This window comes from Lacerta agilis, chromosome 3, assembly GCF_009819535.1.
Source record: "Lacerta agilis isolate rLacAgi1 chromosome 3, rLacAgi1.pri, whole genome shotgun sequence".
NCBI classification, from domain to species: Eukaryota; Metazoa; Chordata; class Lepidosauria; order Squamata; family Lacertidae; genus Lacerta; species Lacerta agilis.
The window spans coordinates 52,813,415-52,835,081 of NC_046314.1; the positions used below are offsets into that span (position 1 = coordinate 52,813,415).

Sequence of the window (21,667 nt, forward strand, 5' to 3'; positions counted from 1 at the left end):
TACGGCATGCACAGACCATGAAAGACATAGCCCTGTTTGACAGTCTTCTAATCAGAAAATATAGCACAAAGGAAGTTGTGGGAATAACTAACCCCATTCTACCCATCCCTATCCCCATCAACCTCCATGAGTTGAAGAAAGACTATCTGAAATGGGGAGTCACCTGCACTCATGGAGGCTGCCTGAGAGATGCAAAAACTTGGGAAATCAGGGTTCCACAGGGAATCTACAGGAGTAGAATGGGGTCCTTGCTTGGGGCAGTTGTCCATCAACTCACAAGGTGTAATGGGGTAGTGCTCTTCTTCCTGCAGGAACCTCAAATGGTGCATTTCCAGATTAGAAGGATATTGCACTGGTTTCAAGGCACCTCTAATGGCTAAGAATGAGATCAAAGTTGAATTCATCATGCTAAACGAGTTGAAGGCTGTTGAAGGGCAAAGAAAATTCATCTCAAGCCTGTGGATAGATAGGCTATCTTGGTAGCAAAGAAATTTGTAAAGGAATCTATTTATTTTATTTGAGAAAACCTTTTGAATATCCATTTAGATGGGATTTAGTGACAATAGGAATTGGAAGCTGAATTATAATGTATCTTATTGTTTCTTTTTCAATTGTTATTTTCATGATGGCCAATTAGTTGAGATTGCCTTTATTTCCTAAAACAGGCAACATACATTCTATTATAATCAGTCCCATTGATTCTAATTTCTCAAGGTTGCATCCCCAAACAGTGGGCTTTAAAATTTCAGCAGTGGCCTGTGAAACACCAAAATTTGGCGCATCTCCCTCCACCCATCTTGTCTTCCCTTCTTGTTGCCATGTCCCCTGCAGCACCCTCTCAGATCAGCACCCAAAGCGGGTGAACTGGTTGCACTCCCCTAAATCTGTCCTGCCCAAACTCTCAAATAATATCTTACACTTTCATTTTAAAAAAAAACAAAACCAGAGCTCTGCTTTTACTAGTTCGCAGAGCCTGTGTGAATCTTTTTATTACATCCGAGCTGAACTGGGGCCTTAGCTAATCCGTAAGCCTATAACAGTGACTAAGACTGCATATTAGCTGGCATATAATAGTTCATCTGAGGTCATTGTGAGAAGAAACGCCATCCTCCCGATTAGCTGCCTAATTCCCCTGAACAGCGGTTGAGAAAATTTGTGCTTTGTGTTCTGGTCAGCTGGTCTTGTTGTTAACTGCCTTGCTTCCTCAACTGATTGGAAACAGGCTACTTGGTTCAGCAGTCAGTACAAAGGAAGATGGCCTCATGCATCATCAAAAAGAAGGAATGGATCATCCAAAAGGAACAAAGAGGACACAGATTTGTAAAATAATAAAATAAATAGAATAAAATAAAATGAATGCACATACTTATGTACATGCATAGATGCAAAATTTGCATTGATATGTTGCTGTTTCAAATTCATTTGTATATTTTGCAATGTACTTTTGTGCATTGAGTTGCCTCAAGACTTTTTAGCAGTTTAACAGGAGGTGATGATCTAAAAAGGGACGATCCCTTTGGCTTTAATGGTTAATAGCCATTGCTAGACCTTGTAAACAACTATAACTCTTATTAAGCCCAATGGCTCAGGAAACTGCTCTGCATAACAGCATAAGGTGCAGAGGGCAGGCAGATTTCTGCACCAGCTTAGAAATGTTGCAATAACTGGGCCCCATGCTGTCATGTGACAGCAGTGAAAGTGGTTCAAAATCTAACGGATCTCCTAATGGATCCCCAGCCAGCTCAGCCCCTGTCCCTTCCTACACTTGGAACATCACCACTTCAGGACTTTTTTGCTGGCTGCTCCTGATGAGAATCTCTGCAGCAGCCTCCCAGCTGTCTGCATGGGCAGCAAGCAAAAGGGGTGCTCACCACCAGAAGGCCAGATCATCCAGGAGAGCCGGGCAGGGGGACACCTCCACAGTTTCCAGTACAACACCGTTTCCATACCCACACACAGCTGAGTAGGTTGCATTGCTCTGCAAATCACATTTCAAATTTCTGTGCGCCGTATTTGCTAGTTATGCACTTTTATTAATCTCTGTGCTGGAAATTTTTAAGCTGCAAATGATCATTTTAGGATATTGTGTTTTTAATTATTGTTTTATCCAGCAAACCACCTAGAGAACAATGCTACTGGGTGGCTTTCTAAGAGCTGAGTAAATAAAATAAAAATGAATAGATAAACATCAATGTCAGCATCAGCTTATGGGTATTCCTTGTCTGTTACAAGCTCTTCTTGCACTTTTTCCTGACGCCACCCTAGAGTGTCCAGCAACTGTTCTAGAGAAATTTCCTCATCCCTGGCAAGGTGTCAACTGCTGCTCTTTAGCTGTAGTAGTTTGTGAAGGACAGCAAACATGTTTAGACACCATTTAACAGATAAAAGCAGCTTTAGTTAACGGATACATGTGTACATGCAGCTGAGGGGAGTCTGTCCAGATATGAGTGACAATGGCCTTTGGACTGCAGGCCATGTGACAACTCCATTTGCCTAATTAGTGAATTCTTTACATACTCTTTATTTTCCTAAGTCCACTGTTGGGCAATATCTTTATTAGGACTCACGAAAATGTCTCAAAAAGCTTTTGAGCTTCCAGAACTTTGGTTGTGAGCCCACAGAGTCTATGTGGGATGCTCTTCCCAGTGAGGCCAGCTGGCTCCAGCAACTTTTCAGGAGAAGAGAGAAGATGTAACTCTTCTTCTGGGCATTTGAAGGGAAATTATTGTGATGCTTCTTGCTGTGTCTGCATTCTTATTTTATTTTTGAGGTATTAGGCAAATATAATGATGATGATGATGATGATGATGATGATGATGCACAAATTGGATTGGAGAAATGAGAGTGGAAAGGGTAAATTATGCTGGAACTTGAATTACTGAAGTTTCCCTTTAGGCACAGTGTGAAGATGGAGATTAGAGATTGAATTCTGTCTTCATTGTGTGCCTTCAGGGACTTAACATACATAGACTAATTCAGACTAGAATCTCCATCTTCAGACTGAGTCAAAATGCAGACCTCAAAGCATCAAGAACCAGCCTTTTAAAACTAAAGGGGGGTACCCATTGCCCCCTTCTCCTGTTTTGTGCAACATCTCACCTGATAAAGAGTTCTGGAGAACCCCAAAACCTTGTTGACTAGTTTTGCAAAACATTTGGGAAGTCCCAAAAAAGCTGTTGACCAACTGAGGGGTTGGGGGTTTCCATTATGGACCGACACAGCTGCATTTGCTCTTTATTTTCCTTCTCTCCCAGTTAATGGAAAATTAGAGCAGACTTGGGTTTCACAACTTAATTTGCATCTTGTGAGCAATTTCCTCAGAAGAAATGTTCACAGTGCGGACCGAACTAAACCCGCTTTCCTTATAGCCCTGGCTAATCTTATCAAAAGCAACTCAGAACAACCAGAATAATCTCTCTTCGGCAGCCAGTAAAATCTTATCTGTGTGATGCAACCTCCAACTTCAATTAGACTAGAGACAATGGCTTGGATCAGAACTTCCCTTTCTATTGCAGAGAGAAATTGATTCTTGAGGCATGGCTTGTGGTGTAGAGGGCTGCAGTAGGAAGAAGGAAGCTGTGGAGGGAAACTGGGGGAGGGCTGCTCATGCAACAGAATGTTTGGATCCAAGCAACTTTTGAACAGAAAAGTCCCAAATCTTGTAAGTGAAGGGTTCCTTCCAGATGTTGCTAGCTGACAACTCCCAACATCTGTAATCATTGGTCAGACTGCTGCTGGAGCTGATGGGAGTTGTAGTTCAAGAGGGCACCATGCTGGCTGCCCCTGCTGTAAGTTTTACTACGTTTTACTGTAAGTTTTACTAATAAGAGAAACACCTGGTTTCTGCTTTCCTTGGGATTCCTCTCAGACCCATTTCCATGAATGTGTCTAACCTTTTTTTAAAAGGCCACTTTCACTAGCAAACATTGCCACAACATGTGGCAATGAGTTCCACAAGTGTCACATAGTATGAAGTGGTCCTTTATTTGTTCTGTCCAGAATGTAACCTGTCAAATATTTCATTGTGTGACCACAAGTTTGAGGGATATGAGGTGGGGTTTTTTTGTTTGTGATTGATGCTTTGTAGCACAAAAACCATCAGTATCAGTTGGCAGCACTATGTAGCTCTGAAAAATAGTGTTTGTGTTTAGATTAAGAATCAGAAAGCCCCCTATTACAGGTCGGATCTGAACTTTTCACCTACTTAGCATACTTTCCCCTGGCATTTCTGTAATTTCCTGCTGAGCTCAGAGAGAGGAAGCAGGATCCTCAAAAATGACGTGTTTTTTTGTTATTCAATTACGTTTTTCCATGGAATCCTGAAATGATAAATCCCAACATTATCTAAACATTATGATACAAAGTGCCAGGAATCAGAAGGAAAGAGAAAGTCTTTCAGTTCATAAACAGCAAACCTCATCAGCAAGTCAGGTGAAATGGCTGAATTTTTATATGCTGAAACCCAGTAGTGAAAGGCTTTTTGTTAACTAGCTACATTGGAAAACAAGTGTTGTTGAAAGGCTAGGAGAAAAATATTAGAATTATTAAGCTCAGGCTCAACGTATTACTTCAGGTAAAAATAAATAAAAAAGTGATGGTGAATTCATTAGGTTGACGAATTCATAAGGTCCAATATTATATCTACGTCTGAAAATACTGGGGAAATGGATCGATACAAATGTTATGACAGCACGCCCACCCAAATAATAATCCATGGCATGCATCATATTCCATCAAATGCATGGGGGAAGAACACCATTTTAACCTGGTACCAAAAAGATATTGGTGTTTGTGCCAGGCAGTCTTCTGGGGAGAGCATTCCATATTTATACAGTGGAACCTCAGTTTTCGAGCATCTCAGAAGCCGAACGATACAGAACCCGAACGCCGAAAACCCGGAAGTAATTGCTTCCGTTTTCGAACGCTCCTCAGAAGTCGAATGGCTTCTGAGGCATGTTTCCCAATTTTCTCAATTGAGTTTGCCGACCGCCCATTGAGCCTCGGTTGTCGAATGGGAAGTCGGACAGTCTTCTGGAATGGTTTATGTTTGACAAATGAGGTTCCACTGTGAGGTTCTACTTTCTACTATCACTGGAATCCAATGTACCAACATTGTATCAAACTTGTAGATAGCAGTGTTCGACTGAAAGAAGCGGTTGAGTTTAGATTACCTACAGACAGCTTTTGAGGGGCATGTAAAAGGGACTGAGGAGCCTGCTCTGTACTTCTGAGCTCTACTGTTTCCTGTCCTTTCAAATGAGGCATCAATGCAATCAGTTGACTATATAAAGCCCCCCCCCATTTCTGACACTCTATGGAGGAAATTTTGTCTTTGGCTGCACGCACACCATAAACTTAAAGCACATTTCCACACCAAAGAATCCTGGGAACTGTGAATTGCAGCTCCGTGAGATATAAACTGCAATTCCCAGAATTCAGGCCTGTGTGGTTTAAATGTCTATGTAATGATTTGTTGTTGTTGCTGCTGTTTAGTCGTTTAGTCATGTCCGACTCTTCGTGACCCCATGGACCAGAGCACGCCAGGCACTCCTGTCTTCCATTGCCTCCCGCAGTTTGGTCAGACTCATGTTGGTAGCTTCGAGAACACTGTCCAACCATCTCGTCCTCTGTTGTCCCCTTCTCCTTGTGTCCTCAATCTTTCCCAACACCAGGGTCTTTTCCAGGGAGTCTTCTCTTCTCATGAGGTGGCCAAAGTATTGGAGCCTCAGCTTGAGACTAGCCAGCTATTTTTTATTTATTCTGTCTTATTTATTTATGATCCGATCAAGATTTATATTGGAAACATAATACAGTGGATGTGGATTTGGATTACATACTGCAGCTGGATAACACAGCATGCATGTAAGGCTTGAGAAACAAGTGGAAATGCGACTGCTTTTCACTTATACACAGACGCCTGTCTGTTATAAAGATTGTGCTATGATATCAAAAGGTTGCTAGCCCAGGACGAGCACCATCCGGGTGAGGGCCTTTGATGAACCTCCCGAAACCCAGCAGTGGAGCAAGAATCCTCAGCTGTCAAAATATAGAAATACAACGGAACAATAGTCTTACTGAACTATCCAAACAAGATGAGCTGCTGGAATACTTGTTATGCCTTCCAAGGAGTTGCCCAGCACTGAAGGGTAGGGACACAGTAGGAAGGAAGGACAAAAGACACTTCTAATTGGCCACAGCACATAGGACAGTCACGAATCTTCCAGCATTTAACACTTTCCATAGCAGTGTCATCTGTAGGTTGGCCGCCATGTGAAGCTGTATCACAGCAAGACGGTTCTGAAGTGTTTTCTAAGGAGGGAATTATTCTACAAGTGTTTATAAGGGACTGGTTCCAGTCCAAAAGCAGTTCTGCTCCAGGACAAAGAGAATTCTTGTTTTGTTTTGTTTCCAAACTGTCCTCAGAAATATGAATGTCCTGCTTTGTGTTTTGTCCCGAGAATTCTTGGTGGAAAACGACACTGCCCTTTCCTTGGACCCCTCACAGAAAAACACTTCAGATTTCACCTCCTTACATTTTGATGTTGATTATTTGCCGCCTTCTTTGAATTTTTGCCAAGAAGTCATGCAGTGTTTGACATCTGCATCTCAAATGGTGATCACGATTTGCTTTCAACTGGACGTACAATGATTTTTAATCCTTGACGGTTGATGTGCAAAGGTATTTTGATGTCCAAAAGCACTCAGTTTTCAAGTACTGAGATAAAGCTGCACATTCAGTGCTCAGATTCCAAATTTTACATTAGAAATTTGAATAGCAAAATGGGAAGTGTTGCAAAAATATTTGCAAACATTTCTTTCAGCTTAAGCTGCAAGCCACTGTCCACCATGGCAAGAGTACAAGGTGTTTTTTCCTGCTGTAACTGACAATGAAAAGACCTATTCTTCCCATGCAAGGCTATGGGACTGGAAGTGATATGTACATCACCTCAGTCATATGGACAGGCCAGTGGTAGCAGGCACCAAACTGCGTTCTGGTTAATATGAATGAGAAGGAAAGCAAATGAGAGCGTGATAACCAAATAAACAAATGTTCATACTCAAGACTGTCAGCGACCCCCTTCTCAGAAGATTTTATCTGGAAAATGGACAATGAGTGAGGATTAAAGGTGATTAGGTCATGTGGGCTGCTCTGCAAGTGAAAGGGCCTGACCAACTGGCTAAATTCGCACATTTTTATAGGCAGACTTTAATTAAAAACTGAGCAAAAAGACTGAACATTTAAACTGAACAAAGGTGTGGCTTGTTTGCCTGCTTGTTTGGATTTTTTTGCATGAAGAAGAAGAAGAAGAAGAAGAAGAAGAAGAAGAAGAAGAAGAAGAGGAGGAGGAGTTTGGATTTGATATCCCGCTTTATCACTACCCGAAGGAGTCTCAAAGCGGCTAACATTCTCCTTTCCCTTCCTCCCCCACAACAAACACTCTGTGAAGTGAGTGGGGCTGAGAGACTTCAAAGAAGTGTGACTAGCCCAAGGTCACCCAGCAGCTGCATGTGGAGGAGCAGAGATGCGAACCCGGTTCCCCAGATTACGAGTCTACTGCTGTTAACCACTACACCACACTGGCCCTACACCACAATGGCCCTACCTTTCCTCTAAGGAGCTCAAGGTGGTGTACATAGCTTTCTTCCTCCCCAGTTTATCCTCACAACAACCTTGTGAGGTTGGTTAAGCTGAGAGGCAGTGACTGGGCCAAGGTCAACTACTGAGCTTCAGGTCCTTCTCTGACACTAACCACTACACAATCCTATAAATGTCTATGTAGAAGTCATACTCTCCAACACCTGGAAGCAAAAAAACTGGGGCACCATCTTGCGGGATGCCATCTTCCTGTTTTGCCTTGCAAGAGAACGGTTGCCATTTTGGGTGCCATGATCTCGTGTGATTTTGCACCACAGTTTCCCCCCCCCCAAAAAAAGCACACATATTTTGGGACACCTTATGAAATCACAGCCCCAAAATAGTGCTCTTTTCAGAGAAAACCAGGGTGCAAAATTGTGCAAGATCACCACATCCAAAATGGTCACCATTCTCTCATGAGAAAAAACAGGATGTCCCTTTTTTCCAGGAAACTTGTGGGGTATGAGAAGTCTAGGGTCACCATCTTTCAAAAACTATAAACCAGGACACCCCAAAAGTTGTTGAGCTTCTTTTATGAAGACCCCAAAATTGTTGAGCTTTTTTTTTGGGGGGGGACATTTTTTTCGATTAACTTGCCAAAGATCTGGGACAAAGTGCCACATTGCGGAAATTCATTTTTAACTTTGAAATTCCAGTAATGTCCAGACGTACGGCAGCCTTATGAGAAGTCGGCCCACTGAGTTAAATGAAGCCTAATTTCAGAAAAGTGTGTATATGATTGCCAACTCAAAGCTTTGAAGGGGAAATCTACATTTTTATTTTTAACTCACACAGAGGCTGTACCGTGGCCAGACTTATATACCGTAACCTATATACAAAATTTTACCCCTTTCAAAATTAGCTTTAGTCTAGTTTTCTACTGCAGTCAGGCAAAAGCTCTGCTGCAGGGGGATTAGCTTGTGGCCCTCCAAATGTTGTTGAACTTCAACTCTCACCAGTCCCAGCCAGCATGGCCAATGGTCAGCGATGATGGGAGTTGGAGTCTAGCAGCATCAGGAAGTCCCAGGGCCAGCTCTGCCATTAGGCAGCATGAGACAGGTGCCTCAGCAAGGGGCAAGGTCTGCAAGGGTGAGGTGCTGGCAGACAGGGCTGTGTGTGCTACCTGGCCTGGCCTGCGTCTCCCAAATTAGCCAGCTGTTCTGTTTCCAATGTTGAAGTAAGATTTTACAGCCTGGCTAGTCAGCTTTTTTGTATGAAATAGGAGAGGGCACTCTCTTTTCTTCTGAGGTGTTCTGAGGGCAGGGCGGAGCTAGCCCAAGACCTACTGGATCCCAATCCAGTGTTACTACCATCAGACGATGGCATCAGGCTCAAAGCATGGATTCCTGAAGGACAACGATATCAATGGCTACCAGCCATGATTGCTGAATGTAACATCTGAATGCTGCTTGTGGGCTTCCCAAAGGCACCTTGTTGGGTCACTGTGAGAGACAGGATACACTACTTAATAGTACTGATCCCTGATCCAACAGGGCTATTTTCCTTCTTCATAGCTGTTTAGTTCAATGTGTTTTTGTCCACCCATACCAATTTCCAGAGTTGAAAGGAAGATGAAAAGGCCATATATAAACAAGACCAATCTGCTGCTCTGCACTTTAAAAAAAGATCCAGGCAAACGGGTTATGTTAACTGCTGTGGTGAATTTCTTCTTTGGGCTTGCCTCCCCTTTCTCAGTGTTTCCACATGGTAAAACTTGCCTCATCCTTGGTGCTTTTTTAGCATGGCTGTGGAATTGCGTGAGGAACCCCTTGCCTCGTTCACAGAGCAACCGGCTGCCCTGTGCCAAGATGCCTATTTCCAACACTTTGCTGGTATTCCTTCCCCCCCCCCCTCCCCTCGCTCCGTTGGCAGAAGGTTTGTTTGTGCCACCCTGGAGTACTCTCTATGTACTGTATGCAAAGTTCACCGGACAATCCAGCAGAAAGGAGGCGAGAAGGAGACACAAAACTACAAGCTCTGACAGAATATGGGAGTTGGCACAGGGGGTGGAAAGAAACCCATCTCTTTCTCCACACTTTGACTCCTTAAGAGCTGGGGGGGGGGGAGTGCGCACCTCCGTGTGATTGACCTGAAACGGTGCCAGTGCAGTTTAGGGAGGCACTGCTTCTGCTGCTAACACCCAGGCAGCTTTCGGAAATTCCTGTAGGCCAGCTGCTGAAGGAATCCACTTCAACTCATCGCCACTGGTCTGCAGCAAATTCATGATGTAGACAAACCACGCACCTTGGGAGAGTTGTATTTCATACCGTAAATTAAACTGTGTCACTTCCCTACAGCAAGACGGCTCTGGATACCATCCCAGTTCGGTCTCTTTCATGTATCCCCCCCCCTTTCTTTGCAAGTTTGTGCTTACTCAGCCACTTTGATGCTCTCTCTCTCTTTCCCCCTCTCTCCCCACTTTGCCCCCACCCCATACTGTCTACACAGCTTCTGTGTCTTCTCTCCTCCTTTCCTCCTCCCCATTCCTTGGCAGCCCCACCTCTTATGCTTTCACCCCTCCTTTTCTCCTCCTCCCTCACAGTTAGTGGCTTGAAAACTTTTAAAAAGCTCTTGCAGCGCTTCAAGTTAGGATGAAAAAGGTTTTTTTTGTTTTGTTTTGTTTTTTAAATGAGTTCTCAGCACTTTTCTTTCAGGAAAGGGGGAAGGAAAGGACGTCACAAGACAAAAGAGCAGGGGACTTTTAAAGTTTAAATAGGCAGGTTGGGTGCCTGAAGAAGTTTCTGCCTTTTGAGTTTTAACCCTCTGAGGGACTTTGTTTGACTTTCTTCACTGCTGACAAGCAAGGTAAGGATGGGAAAGGGTTTGGGTTTGAGGGGGTTTTTTAACTTCAAGTTAGTTCCAAGCAAATCTTTTCAGAGGAGTGTGATTACCTCAGACTTTAAAGAAATGAATATTTTAAGTGCAAGAGTTTTACTACTGTTCTTAAATTAAAAAATAAGTTGCCCTGTTAACAGCTGCATAGACCCCTTTGGGTGTCCCTCTTTGGGGGAACATTTTAAATGTACTAGAATTTTATCAGAGAAATGTACTTGGGGAGAGATGTCATTTATTTCAGTTGATTTAGGTGCTTCATTTTCACACTCTAACATTTTATTTGCCAAGTTTTTCCATCTCGTTTACCAAGGGAGCCTGTTTTATTGTACCTCACCCCATATAACAAAAGAAATTCTTTCTCTGGAGAGAGCATCCAACTTTGGGGCATGCTAACCACACCACAACAGTGTTGTGACCTCTCAGTTGCTTTGAAAGGGTCACCAAGTTAAAGCAGATAGATCCTACCTCACGCGTACACACATTTCACTTTCATATGGAAATCGTGGCTTGTCTTTAATAGTTCATACAATGCAAGGTCCTTAATTAGGGTCTTTGTTCAAATGCTGCCTGGGCTTTTGTCAACTCGTAATCGGATGTCTTTCAGGCAGCCTTTGCTTATTTCCTCCTTATTTTCTATTTTGAATAATCGAGCTAAAAATTGATGGGGATTTGAAGGGAATCTGTACAGTTAGTGTTCAACCCCAGATGTGGACTGTGCTGTGTGGAAGGGACCTTATATCTCCGCAGGCTAACAATGCCTGCGAAACCATTTGGTTACTCTAGACTGAAATTGTGTATTACCAAAGTCTTTCAGAGAATATTGTCTCGGTCTGCATCAAGCTACATTCCTGCAATCTCTTATGAAAACCATAGTGTAGGATTGGAAAGGAAAGAGTCTTGGCATCTACCCTGAAGCTAGTGCCCCCCCCCTTTTTGAAGGTACAGTATAGGGGGGCGGCTCTCAGAGTCCCTGCTATGAGTAAGCTTCTTGTCAGGGAGGGAAGAACAAATTCAAGGCAACCAAAGTGGATTTTTAACATCACTTCCCCCCACCCCTTTCAACTTTCGCACACTTTTATGCCCAGTTTCACCTCTCCGATGAGGTTCTGCTGTGGTATACATTGCTAGTCCTTCAATCTGGTGCATTGTGTTTTAGAAGCAGAAGAATGTTCACAGGGAGATTTGTTAATGCCAACAAGGTCAACCAACAGAGGAACATGTCTCTGTGATTTCAGAAATCTGTTTGTTTGTCAAGGAGGAAGGAGCGGGGCGGGGGGGGGGGGAGAGAAGGAGCTGACTTGCCTTGAGGTTCCATTCAGCCATATCAACATCTGGAGTTTTGAAGCCTCCAGACTTTGAAACTGTTTACAGTAATGTTTGTTGGAGGTTTTTTTTTTGGGGGGGGGGGGGTTGGCGGTGTTCAAAGCTAAACATTGGCGCTGAGCCATTATACCTAACTAGAATACAAATGTGAGAAGGATGAACAGGCAGAATTTGAAAGGGTCAAGGGAAGAAGATGGGGAAAAAATATGAGATTTTAAATATAATGCACTCTGTACCAACCATGATAAAGCAGCAATAATTAGCAATTATTGTTCAGCACTTTAAGTGTCCAAAAGAACTGTACTGTTCATATACTGATCATCCTTCCAGAGAAGCTCTATGAAGTGGGACGCTTCCCATTTAAGTGAGCCTTAAGGAAAAGTGAGCCTTAAGGAAAAGCAATCTTAGAGAGTGGTTAGCTGAGCAAGGAAGCAAAGGGGCCTATGTATCTTTGCTCAGAATTTATTTCAGGGAGATGTGCACCAGAATCCTCCTGTATTTAATGGGTCTTCCTTGGTGAGTGTCTTGCTGCTATAACTTTGCAGTAGAAATGAGCTCAGAATTGCAGTCTGACTCCCCATATCCGACACAGTCAGTCCCACAGAGTCAAGTGGTTTACTCAGAGTTACCGGTACTACTGCTTAAAGATGCATGCACTCAAACAGATGCCAATCAAGTAAACCCAAAACTCCATCCAGCAGGCAATGGCTCTCCTGTGTGGCCTGAAAAACAAGCTGTTCTTTGGCACTACGAGGAAATGCTCCTTGGGGTTGAGTAGAAAGGCACTTGCATGGATGACATCTGTTTGCCACCGAGTAATATTTCTGAGTAAACAAATAATATTCTCCTCAAAGCATGCTTAGATTGGGCTATCTGGTATGTTGTTTGCAGACATTTTTATGAATGATTACAGGGCTTCCTTAGCTGTTGACCTGAGTACCACAGTTGAAGCTCCTCATGCTGCTTTTCCTCCTTGCATTTGACTCTCCCTCCATCTAACAAAGGGGCTTGACGCCTTATGCCTTAATCTTCAAGGTGTTAGCAGGACTCCCTGTCGATTTCATGCTTTGGTAAAAGTGTGTAAAAAAAAAAAAACCTCACCCTCAGTCATTGGACAGACCTTGGAGATTCAGCTTTGGGACTAAAGAAGGGGAAGAGCCTTGTTGTCCCATTTCTCTGCATACTGATTGTGGTCCCAAATGTAGTCCCTTTAGTGATTGATTGCATTTCTTTTTATCTCACCTTGATCCAAAGAGATCAGGAGGTATGCAAGGTTCCCTACCTCCCATTGAATATTCACAACAACCTTGATGAGTAGTTCAGGCTCCCAGAAGGTGACTGGCCCAAGGACACCCAGTGTGCTTTGTAGTTCAAATGGGATTTGAACCTGAGTCTGTGCAGCTCAAGCCCACTGCTGTAACCACTGCAGCCCACTGTCTCTGTAGTGAAATCCTACACATTTAAGACCTTTAGTGTCTCAGCTGGACCTGGGTTTGTAGCCTTGTTGGACAGTAGGAAAGGCATTTTGGGTGCTTGGATTAAAAAAAACAAAACCCAACAACTGTATATCTAGGCAAATGTCTTTTCCAGCTTGCATGTGAAATTTTCTGCTACTTTTCTCTGCTCAGCAGATCTCATTTTCCATATCCAGTCTGGTCCTCATTGGTAAATCACTATCCATATCTTTTCTTAAGAAGTTCACATGTAATTTCTGACCCTCTCTTTATTATGTCTCTTTGGGAATGTCCACATCTCACATGCTTGTACTCTGTTAGAATTCCAACAGGTAGAGCTGGCTGAAAGCACAAGTAGTCCCAGTCTTTTCTGTAGGGTTTTATGTGAACTGAAGAACTAGCCGGCCAACTGCAATATGCACGCACATGCTCCCCACTACAATCCCACAGGACCATGACAAATCCTTCCTTCTGACCTTCTGACATTATGCTCAGTCATCATCCTAGAACACTGAAAATGTCTTGTGTGCCCTGGAAAACATGAGCCATAAGTTATGGCACACGACACAGCTTCACTTTCCCAATTGTGGTTTGCAGATCAAATTTTTCCTGCATATGGTCACTTAAACGCTAACCAAATAGTGCTGCCATTATTTTTTTCCTATGACATGCTCTTTTTCTGAAAAGACACCGAGGACAGGCCCCTTTTAAGATTGGATCTACTGTTCTGGCACCTCTTATCGCTACTCGTTATTTGCATGGGTTGCTTCAGACGTGATGGTCCCACACAGCCAGCAGAATGTACAGTTCTTTCCCTGTTTGGCTGGTGGAACAACACCAGTGCCTCTGAAGGAGGAAAAATAAGCAGAGATGTTGCACAAGCAGTGGATACACATCCACAGCGTGTGCATAACTTCCCTCCATGAGTTCCCTGGGGGATGTGATAATCCTGCGCCACCAGCCAAGTGAAGTGGCTGCATGTTCAGCTGGTTGATCGGGATCACCCCATGCAAAGCTTGCCTTGAGCTGGTCTCCAGAAGTCTCTGTGTGTCTGACAGGGAGCGAGGCAGAGCTAGTGCTGACTGTGTGGAACTCACATCTGGTCTGGCAGAGCAAGAGCCGGATTGCGGCACAGGGAAAGGCACCTTGCATTTTCCACAGATACTTCCCAAGGACTGAGCCAGCAGCGCAGCAGCAGCCTTCTGTATGGAGAAATAGAATGCAGTAGAAATCCGGCCGAAATCTTCTTTTCATCACTGGGCACAACACTGCAAACCACTGCAGACAAAACTGGGATTCCACCTCCCCAAACTATACGTTGCCAGATCATTAGTTGGTTTTTCAGCGATTGGTTCCTGAATTGTAGCCACATTTATTTGGAAATATCTGAAGAAGTGTGTATGCACACGAAAGCTCATACCAAGAACAAACTTAGTTGGTCTCTAAGGTGCTACTGGAAGGAATTTTTTAATTTTTAATTTTGTTTTGACTATGGCAGACCAACATGGCTACTTTACCTGTAACCAAAGTTCAATTGGTTATTCTGCTAACTTTCCCAATCAAGTGACTTCAAAAGATCAATAATCCTGTTAATGTTTACTCAGAAGTCCCATTCAGTTCAATGCTGCTTATGCTCTCGTAAGTGTATATAGGACTCAGAGATCAATCCTGAACATAGCTGTCAACTTTTCCCTTTTCTTGTGAGGAATCCTATTCAGAATAAGCGAATTTCCCTTAAAAAGGGGGGAAAGTTGACAGCTATGAATTCCTGAATTGACTGGCACTAAATTGGATTTTCTATTTCTCCTGGACCTGCCCTACCATTAGGCAGAATGAGGTAGCTGTCATAGGCAGTTGATTTTGTTGTCCTGAAAAGACAGCAATTTGATAGTTACTGAGGGTTGTGCTCAACTAACTTTTACTCAGAGTAGAACCATTGACATTAATGAACCAAAGTTAGTCATGGTCATTAAGTTCTACTCTGGGTAAAAGTTACTAAAATATAACCCCAGATTTATTGTTACTGTATTTTTACTGACATGGAGAAGGAAAGGTACTTGTGGGATTTTCTGCCTGTGCTCTCAGACTAATTCTTATGTACTTCAACTTGAGCCAGAAGGAAAGAGCACCATTTGATGCTCTGACTCAGGCAGCAGAATGCCTTGGGCTGGCTCTGCAAGGCTGCCATGCAAATATAAAACCTTCATGGGCTAGGGAGTGCTGGTTTTCTTCCACTTTCAATCCTGCATTGTTAATATTCAAACATGGAACAAGTGACTTGCAAGAAATTAAGATGCTTTTGAATGTCATGCTTAAAAACCATTTATGCTGTGGTGTGTTGCTACATAAGTGATTAAGTCAGGGTGTGACAAGTATAAAGCATGGTTTTATGCCAGCACTGTAGGAACAGCATGTTTGGAACACAGCTAACACCATAGGTGGGCCAACCTAAACATTTAGGATCAGGGTTTGATATTTATTTACATTCAGTCCTCAGTGGGGATTATAATATGAAAGCTAGGTTGGATATTATTCCAAGAGTTACTTCCATGGTGTATTCACCATGGCCATTCCTCACAATGATCACATGCCATCTCCAGGATCAGATGCATCGTTGCTCCCATGTCCCACTTGTGGAGCTTCCTAGAGGCATCTGGTTGGCGACTTTGGGGAATAGGATGCTGGCCTTTGATCTGATCCAACAGAGTTCTTCTTGTGTTACCCAGGACTTGTGCTCAGGATCAAACCATTCAGTGCAATCCCATGCATGTTGACTGAAAAAATGCCACCCTGTGCTCAACAGAGCACATTTCCTAACAAGTATGCTTTGGATTCCGGACTTTGTTCATTAGTTGCTAAATCAAAATAGTGTCACTCAAAAATTAATAAAACTAAAGACCTACACTAATGCCATGGCTTTTCACTGTGCAGTGCAACTTCTGGGCCGCCTCCTCTCCACATATGTCTCCCACACCCTCCTAAATCTGCCCAGGAGAGTTGAGAGAAACCCCAGAGCAGATCTAGGAGGTGTGCAGGGAGAGGAGAGGGTGGGGAAGTCATATTGTGCAGCTAAAAGTTGTTGCGCTAGAGTAACTGTTTAGTTGGATACCATTCTAATTTCCCCCAAAGGCGATAGGATTCCTTGTCTCTTTAAAACTGTATCTAATCTTCTGATGAGCTACTAGCAGGGCTTTAGGGATATTTGCAGTGAATAGTTTTGTTGAAAAATATTTGTGTTTTTAGTAATTCACCCAAGGAATGCTTCTTCCTGAAGTAAATATAGCCTAGAGAAATAATGAAACTTCATTTTGCCTACTAAAACAAATTTTAAAATTATTGATAAATTGAAAAGAAATATTGCTGACATAGAGTTAAACAGCTAAGACTTGGAATATATCTTCCCATAGTAATGGACCAGAGGGGAATGTAACTGAAAACAAATAATCCAAAACTTCCCAGCAATAACGCTTCTTTTGTTTTCAATCATACTTTCAATCTGAAATAATACTATGCTGTGAAAAAAACCCACCATTAAGCCTGGAGGGAAGTCTGATAATGGCATATTTTAACATCGGCACCAAGCTAGTTAATGAAATCAAGAAGTTATTACTTGACAGTGGAATGGCTCTCTCTCGGACAGAATGAAGAAAAAGGAAGCCTTTCAAAGACAAGCTTCATAACTTACTATTTAAACACTTGTGGCTTGCAAATCTATTTTTCATTCATAGTCACCCCACACAACCATGATGACCTACATGTAAAAGCTTCCACAAATGGTTTCTGCCTCTTGATGAAACCCTTCATGCCCAAAAACAATGCTATGCAGAGGCAAAATTCCAACATTCATCACAATGTAATGTCACCAATCACTTGTTTTGGGGAATGATATCAGGCAACTTGTCTCTCCCTCTCCTGATGAGTTATGAACATTGTCATGCTGACAGCACCAGCCACCTGTCCCAGCAGAGAGATCATCAGTGTGGAATTATGTCCACAAATCCCACTGTTGTATGTTAGGTGCTCAGGACAGGGGCTACAGTCTTTACCAGACTTAATGACCCACAAACATCTGTTGGGTACATGATCAGTCTTTGGGGTGGTAAACTTAGTGGTGAAGCACATGCATGGTATGCAGAAGGTCGCAGGTCCCATCTCTTTCTTGATCTACAGCATGAAAAGAAATAAACTACATAAACAAATGTGAAATTGCTGAGACCCAATTATGAGTGCTTAGAACTAGACTCATATTTATGAAAGTGGTAGATTTTCTAGTCTTCTGTGTTTTAGCTCTAGTTCTAGTTGCTACCATATCTCTTGCAATCCATGATTCAGGTGTGACAACTCTTTAAGAGCACAATATTTTGACTGTACAGCAGGCAATACTTGAGCAATTTTTGTTGTTTCTCTGTAGGTAGCAGGCAGTGAAGATGGGTGACTGGAGTGCTCTGGGAAGGCTCCTTGACAAAGTCCAAGCCTATTCCACTGCAGGAGGAAAGGTGTGGCTTTCTGTCCTTTTCATTTTCCGAATCTTGCTGCTGGGGACAGCCGTGGAGTCTGCTTGGGGAGACGAGCAGTCAGCATTCCGGTGCAACACCCAACAGCCTGGTTGCGAAAACGTCTGCTACGACAAGTCGTTTCCCATCTCCCATGTGCGCTTCTGGGTCCTGCAGTTTATTTTTGTGTCCGTGCCAACCCTCATGTACTTGGCACACGTATTTTACGTGATGCGGAAGGAAGAGAAGCTAAACAGGAGAGAAGAAGAGCTCAAGGTGGTGCAAAGCGAAGGGGTCAACGTAGACCTCCCCCTCAAGCAAATAGAAATCAAGAAATTCAAGTATGGGATTGAAGAGCATGGCAAAGTCAAGATGCGCGGGGGGCTGCTTCGCACCTACATCATCAGCATCATCTTCAAATCTTTCTTTGAGGTCGCATTCGTGGTCATACAGTGGTACATCTATGGGTTCACCCTGCACGCCATCTACACGTGTGAGAGATATCCATGCCCACACAAGGTGGATTGCTTCCTCTCCCGACCCACGGAGAAAACCATCTTCATCATCTTCATGCTGGTGGTGTCTATCGTCTCCCTTAGCTTGAACATCATTGAGATTTTCTACGTCACCCTCAAGAGCATCAAGGATCGCATGAAGACAAAAAACAACCCTTTCTCTCCTAACAGTGGCATGAGCCCCTCCAAGGAATGTGGATCCCCAAAATATGCCTACTTCAATGGCTGCTCCTCTCCAACTGCCCCCTTGTCACCTATGTCTCCACCAGGATACAAGCTTGTTACTGGAGACAGGAACAATTCATCCTCCTGTCGTAACTACAATAAGCAAGCTAGCGAACAGAACTGGGCAAATTACAGCGCTGAGCAGAACAGGATCGGACAGGCTGGGAGCACCATTTCGAATTCACATGCCCAGCCCTTTGAATTCCCTGATGATCCCGAGAACACAAAAAAAATGGGCTCTGGGCATGAGCTACAACCTCTCAAGGTGGTAGACCAACGGCCTCCAAGCAGAGCTAGCAGTCGAGCCAGCAGCAGACCTCGACCTGATGATCTGGAGATCTAACCCTCTATAGCAACAGTAATACTTAACACAACTATGATATGAAATGCATTAGAAGATGCACATGTGGTGTTCGTGCAGTTCCATTGGAGGTGGTACTTTAACAATCTCAGCCTGGAGATTTTAACAAACAAAAAACATTGGGATTTTTTTTTTAAAGTGGGAAGCTGGGGTGATTTGGAGACATACAGCACATGTTGGTATTTAAAGTAGTCAGTTTTTAAAATTTTAAATGCTAATTTTAATTTTTTTTAAACTTAGTCAACGTTACAGTAGCTGGGTTTGGGTTTGTTTTGTTTTAGAAAAGGTTATAAAATGCCTGGAAATGTGTGTGTATAATACGCTGATTTTTCTAAAGAGTTTTGTTTTTGTTATACTAAAAACAAAAGTTAAACCTGAGAAAATTCTTTTGGTCAGGATGAAATGGAGATGGTATTCTTTTATTGAATAACTAGCAGTCTTAAGTCAGATTTTGATCATTTTCCTGTAAAGAACATTCCATTGTTAATGTGCACCTTGAAGGAAAATTTCCTGATATAAACTTGTCTGTGTCTATACATTCAATCATTTAATTCCTTGGAATCAATCCATCAATCAATCTACATTTCAGTTAAGGCCCACCCACTATGCTTTGCCCAGTTGTTCCCAGGGCTTCAGACATAACAATCTAATTGAAAGTGTAGGTTGGAAGCCCTGTTCTACACCATCATTGCTTGTTATCTTACAGTCACAAGCACCTGCCACCCATTGCCAGGTGTGAAATGTAAAGCTGGACACTGAAGCCATTTTTATTTGTTTAATTTGTGTTTGTTTAATGCTGTCTGCTGTCAGCAAATCAATTTATGACAGAATTCTATTAACATAAATGAGATTTGAATGGTGAAGATGGAATCCCAGCAACTAGAATGTGGTTAAAATTGATGGGAACGCTTCCACCATGTTCGACAGCATATGGATTAGGTCTATTCACTGCCCTACCAACCCTTTCCAGAGCCGTGATGTTTAATGGAGAGATCTGTGCATACATTAGAACCCTTATATCTGTTTACTTCTGTGTTGTTTTTAAAGACAAGGGTGCCTGGAGTTGATGAACTCTCAAACTAATATGCACAAAAAAATTCTTAAGCATTTTGGGATATTATGGGTCACTATGATGTTTACATTAAATGATTTCAGCAGTGCAAACAAGTCAATTGTTAGTTTTACCAATCTTAATATTATTCCCATGTATCCTGTTGTGGATAATTTACCATTTTTACAAAATACGAATACCATCTTAAGAACCAAGCCCTGACAACCTTTGAAAAACTTCCACTTGCATTCCAAATAGAAGCATTGCTTGAATTGTGAGCAGAACACCCAAAGTCGCATGCTTCAGAAGTTCTCGATTCTTTTGCTTCATAAAAGAAATTAAGGAAGAAGAAACCTGCTAGGTTACTGAATCCATTTCTCTGACTTGTTTTAACTTATGCTTGAATAACAGAGATGATAGTACTGGGGGTGGGGAGGGAGAGGGGGGAATCGTTAGCCTGCCAATAATGTGAGAGACTTGGGTACAATTTTACACATCCATGTAAATCACGCAGTAACTGCAGTTATCACATGATAGTTTGAGGTTACGTATCATGGATCCCATCATTGATGGAACAAAGGAATTTGAAAGAAAGCACCTGATAACTGCAGCCTCAGTGGATTGTGTGAATGGACCCTTATACAAACGGCTTTGAGCTGTACTAATAATATGATGCCTACATCTGTTTTTATAGAAACAAGCATATCTTGCTTGTCATTCACTTACAAATCAGCTCAACTATAACATGGTTCGGTTCAATTTTGATAGTTCATTCCTTCTCAGTGACAGCTTTGATATTTGCACATAATTTTTTTTTTGTTTGGGGTGTAAGTGAGGCTGAAAGAGTACAATTCTAATTTATTTGAAATATATGCTAAGGAAATATATCAGTTTTTATTTTCTTTTTCAACCGCAGTGCCTTATACTTCAACACAGTTCCACAAGGAACATAGCCTTGGTTTCATTGTGCACCAGTACAGAGTTTTGCGTTAATATGCTAGGTTTTACTAAGTTGTTTGACATTCCATGTTAAAACCATTGCCAAGCTCATTGATTGCATGTATGCCGCCATAGTTCATCAAATCACCTTGTCTGGAGAGCAAACCTTAGTCAATAAAGTTTAATTTAGTATAAATAAATTTGCCAATAGTCATTTGTGTGTGTGTGTGTGTGTGTGTGTGTGTATACCATAACTTGAAATTAGGTATTAAAAAGGCAGCGTAGCCTGTAGTTTTCATCACAGAGGTATCTCCTATGCTGTAGAGGTACGGGAGAAAACACACTTGCTGCTCAGTTACACTACAAGCCAATGCCTTTTGAAACGGGCAGAAATTCATAGTCCTGGTTTGCTTCCCTACAGTTAGGGAAGGGGAGCTGGTTGCTGAAGCAGGTAGAGACCAGCAAGCAAGGAGCATTGGTAAGACATTGGCAAACAGAGCTATGTGTACCACATTGCCTGCCCTGCATCCCCTAAGACAGTCTGCTGATTGTCCTGTCACAAGCCTTGAAGTAAGATTCCTCTGCCAATCCCATCAGCTTCTGCATGTGGAACGGGAGGGGGTGGCATCAGGCTCGGCATCAGTGGCTGTTCAGGTTGGGCACTGGCCCTCCCATGGGCTCCAAGCTGCCCCTCACTGGCCTGACACAGCTGTGTTGCCACTTAACAACCTCCGAATGAACATCTCAGCAGTGAGTGGACAGAGCTGCTGATTTTGAATGGGAACCAAGGTTGGCTCCTGTCTGCAGTGGCTGTCCACCATCTTAATTTACCTAA

The 21,667-nt window shown here is 42.7% G+C and overlaps 1 protein-coding gene across 1 annotated transcript; it reads left to right on the forward strand.

Annotated features, from left to right (window-relative positions):
* Positions 1–10,070: 10,070 nt before the first annotated feature.
* GJA1 (gap junction protein alpha 1) lies at positions 10,071–21,046 on the forward strand. The gene is made up of 2 exons (XM_033143707.1): positions 10,071–10,441; positions 17,660–21,046. Exon 2 carries the CDS (start codon positions 17,676–17,678, stop codon positions 18,822–18,824), a length of 1,149 nt encoding a protein of 382 aa, XP_032999598.1. The 5' UTR covers positions 10,071–10,441; positions 17,660–17,675; the 3' UTR covers positions 18,825–21,046.
* The last annotated feature ends 621 nt before the right edge of the window (positions 21,047–21,667 follow it).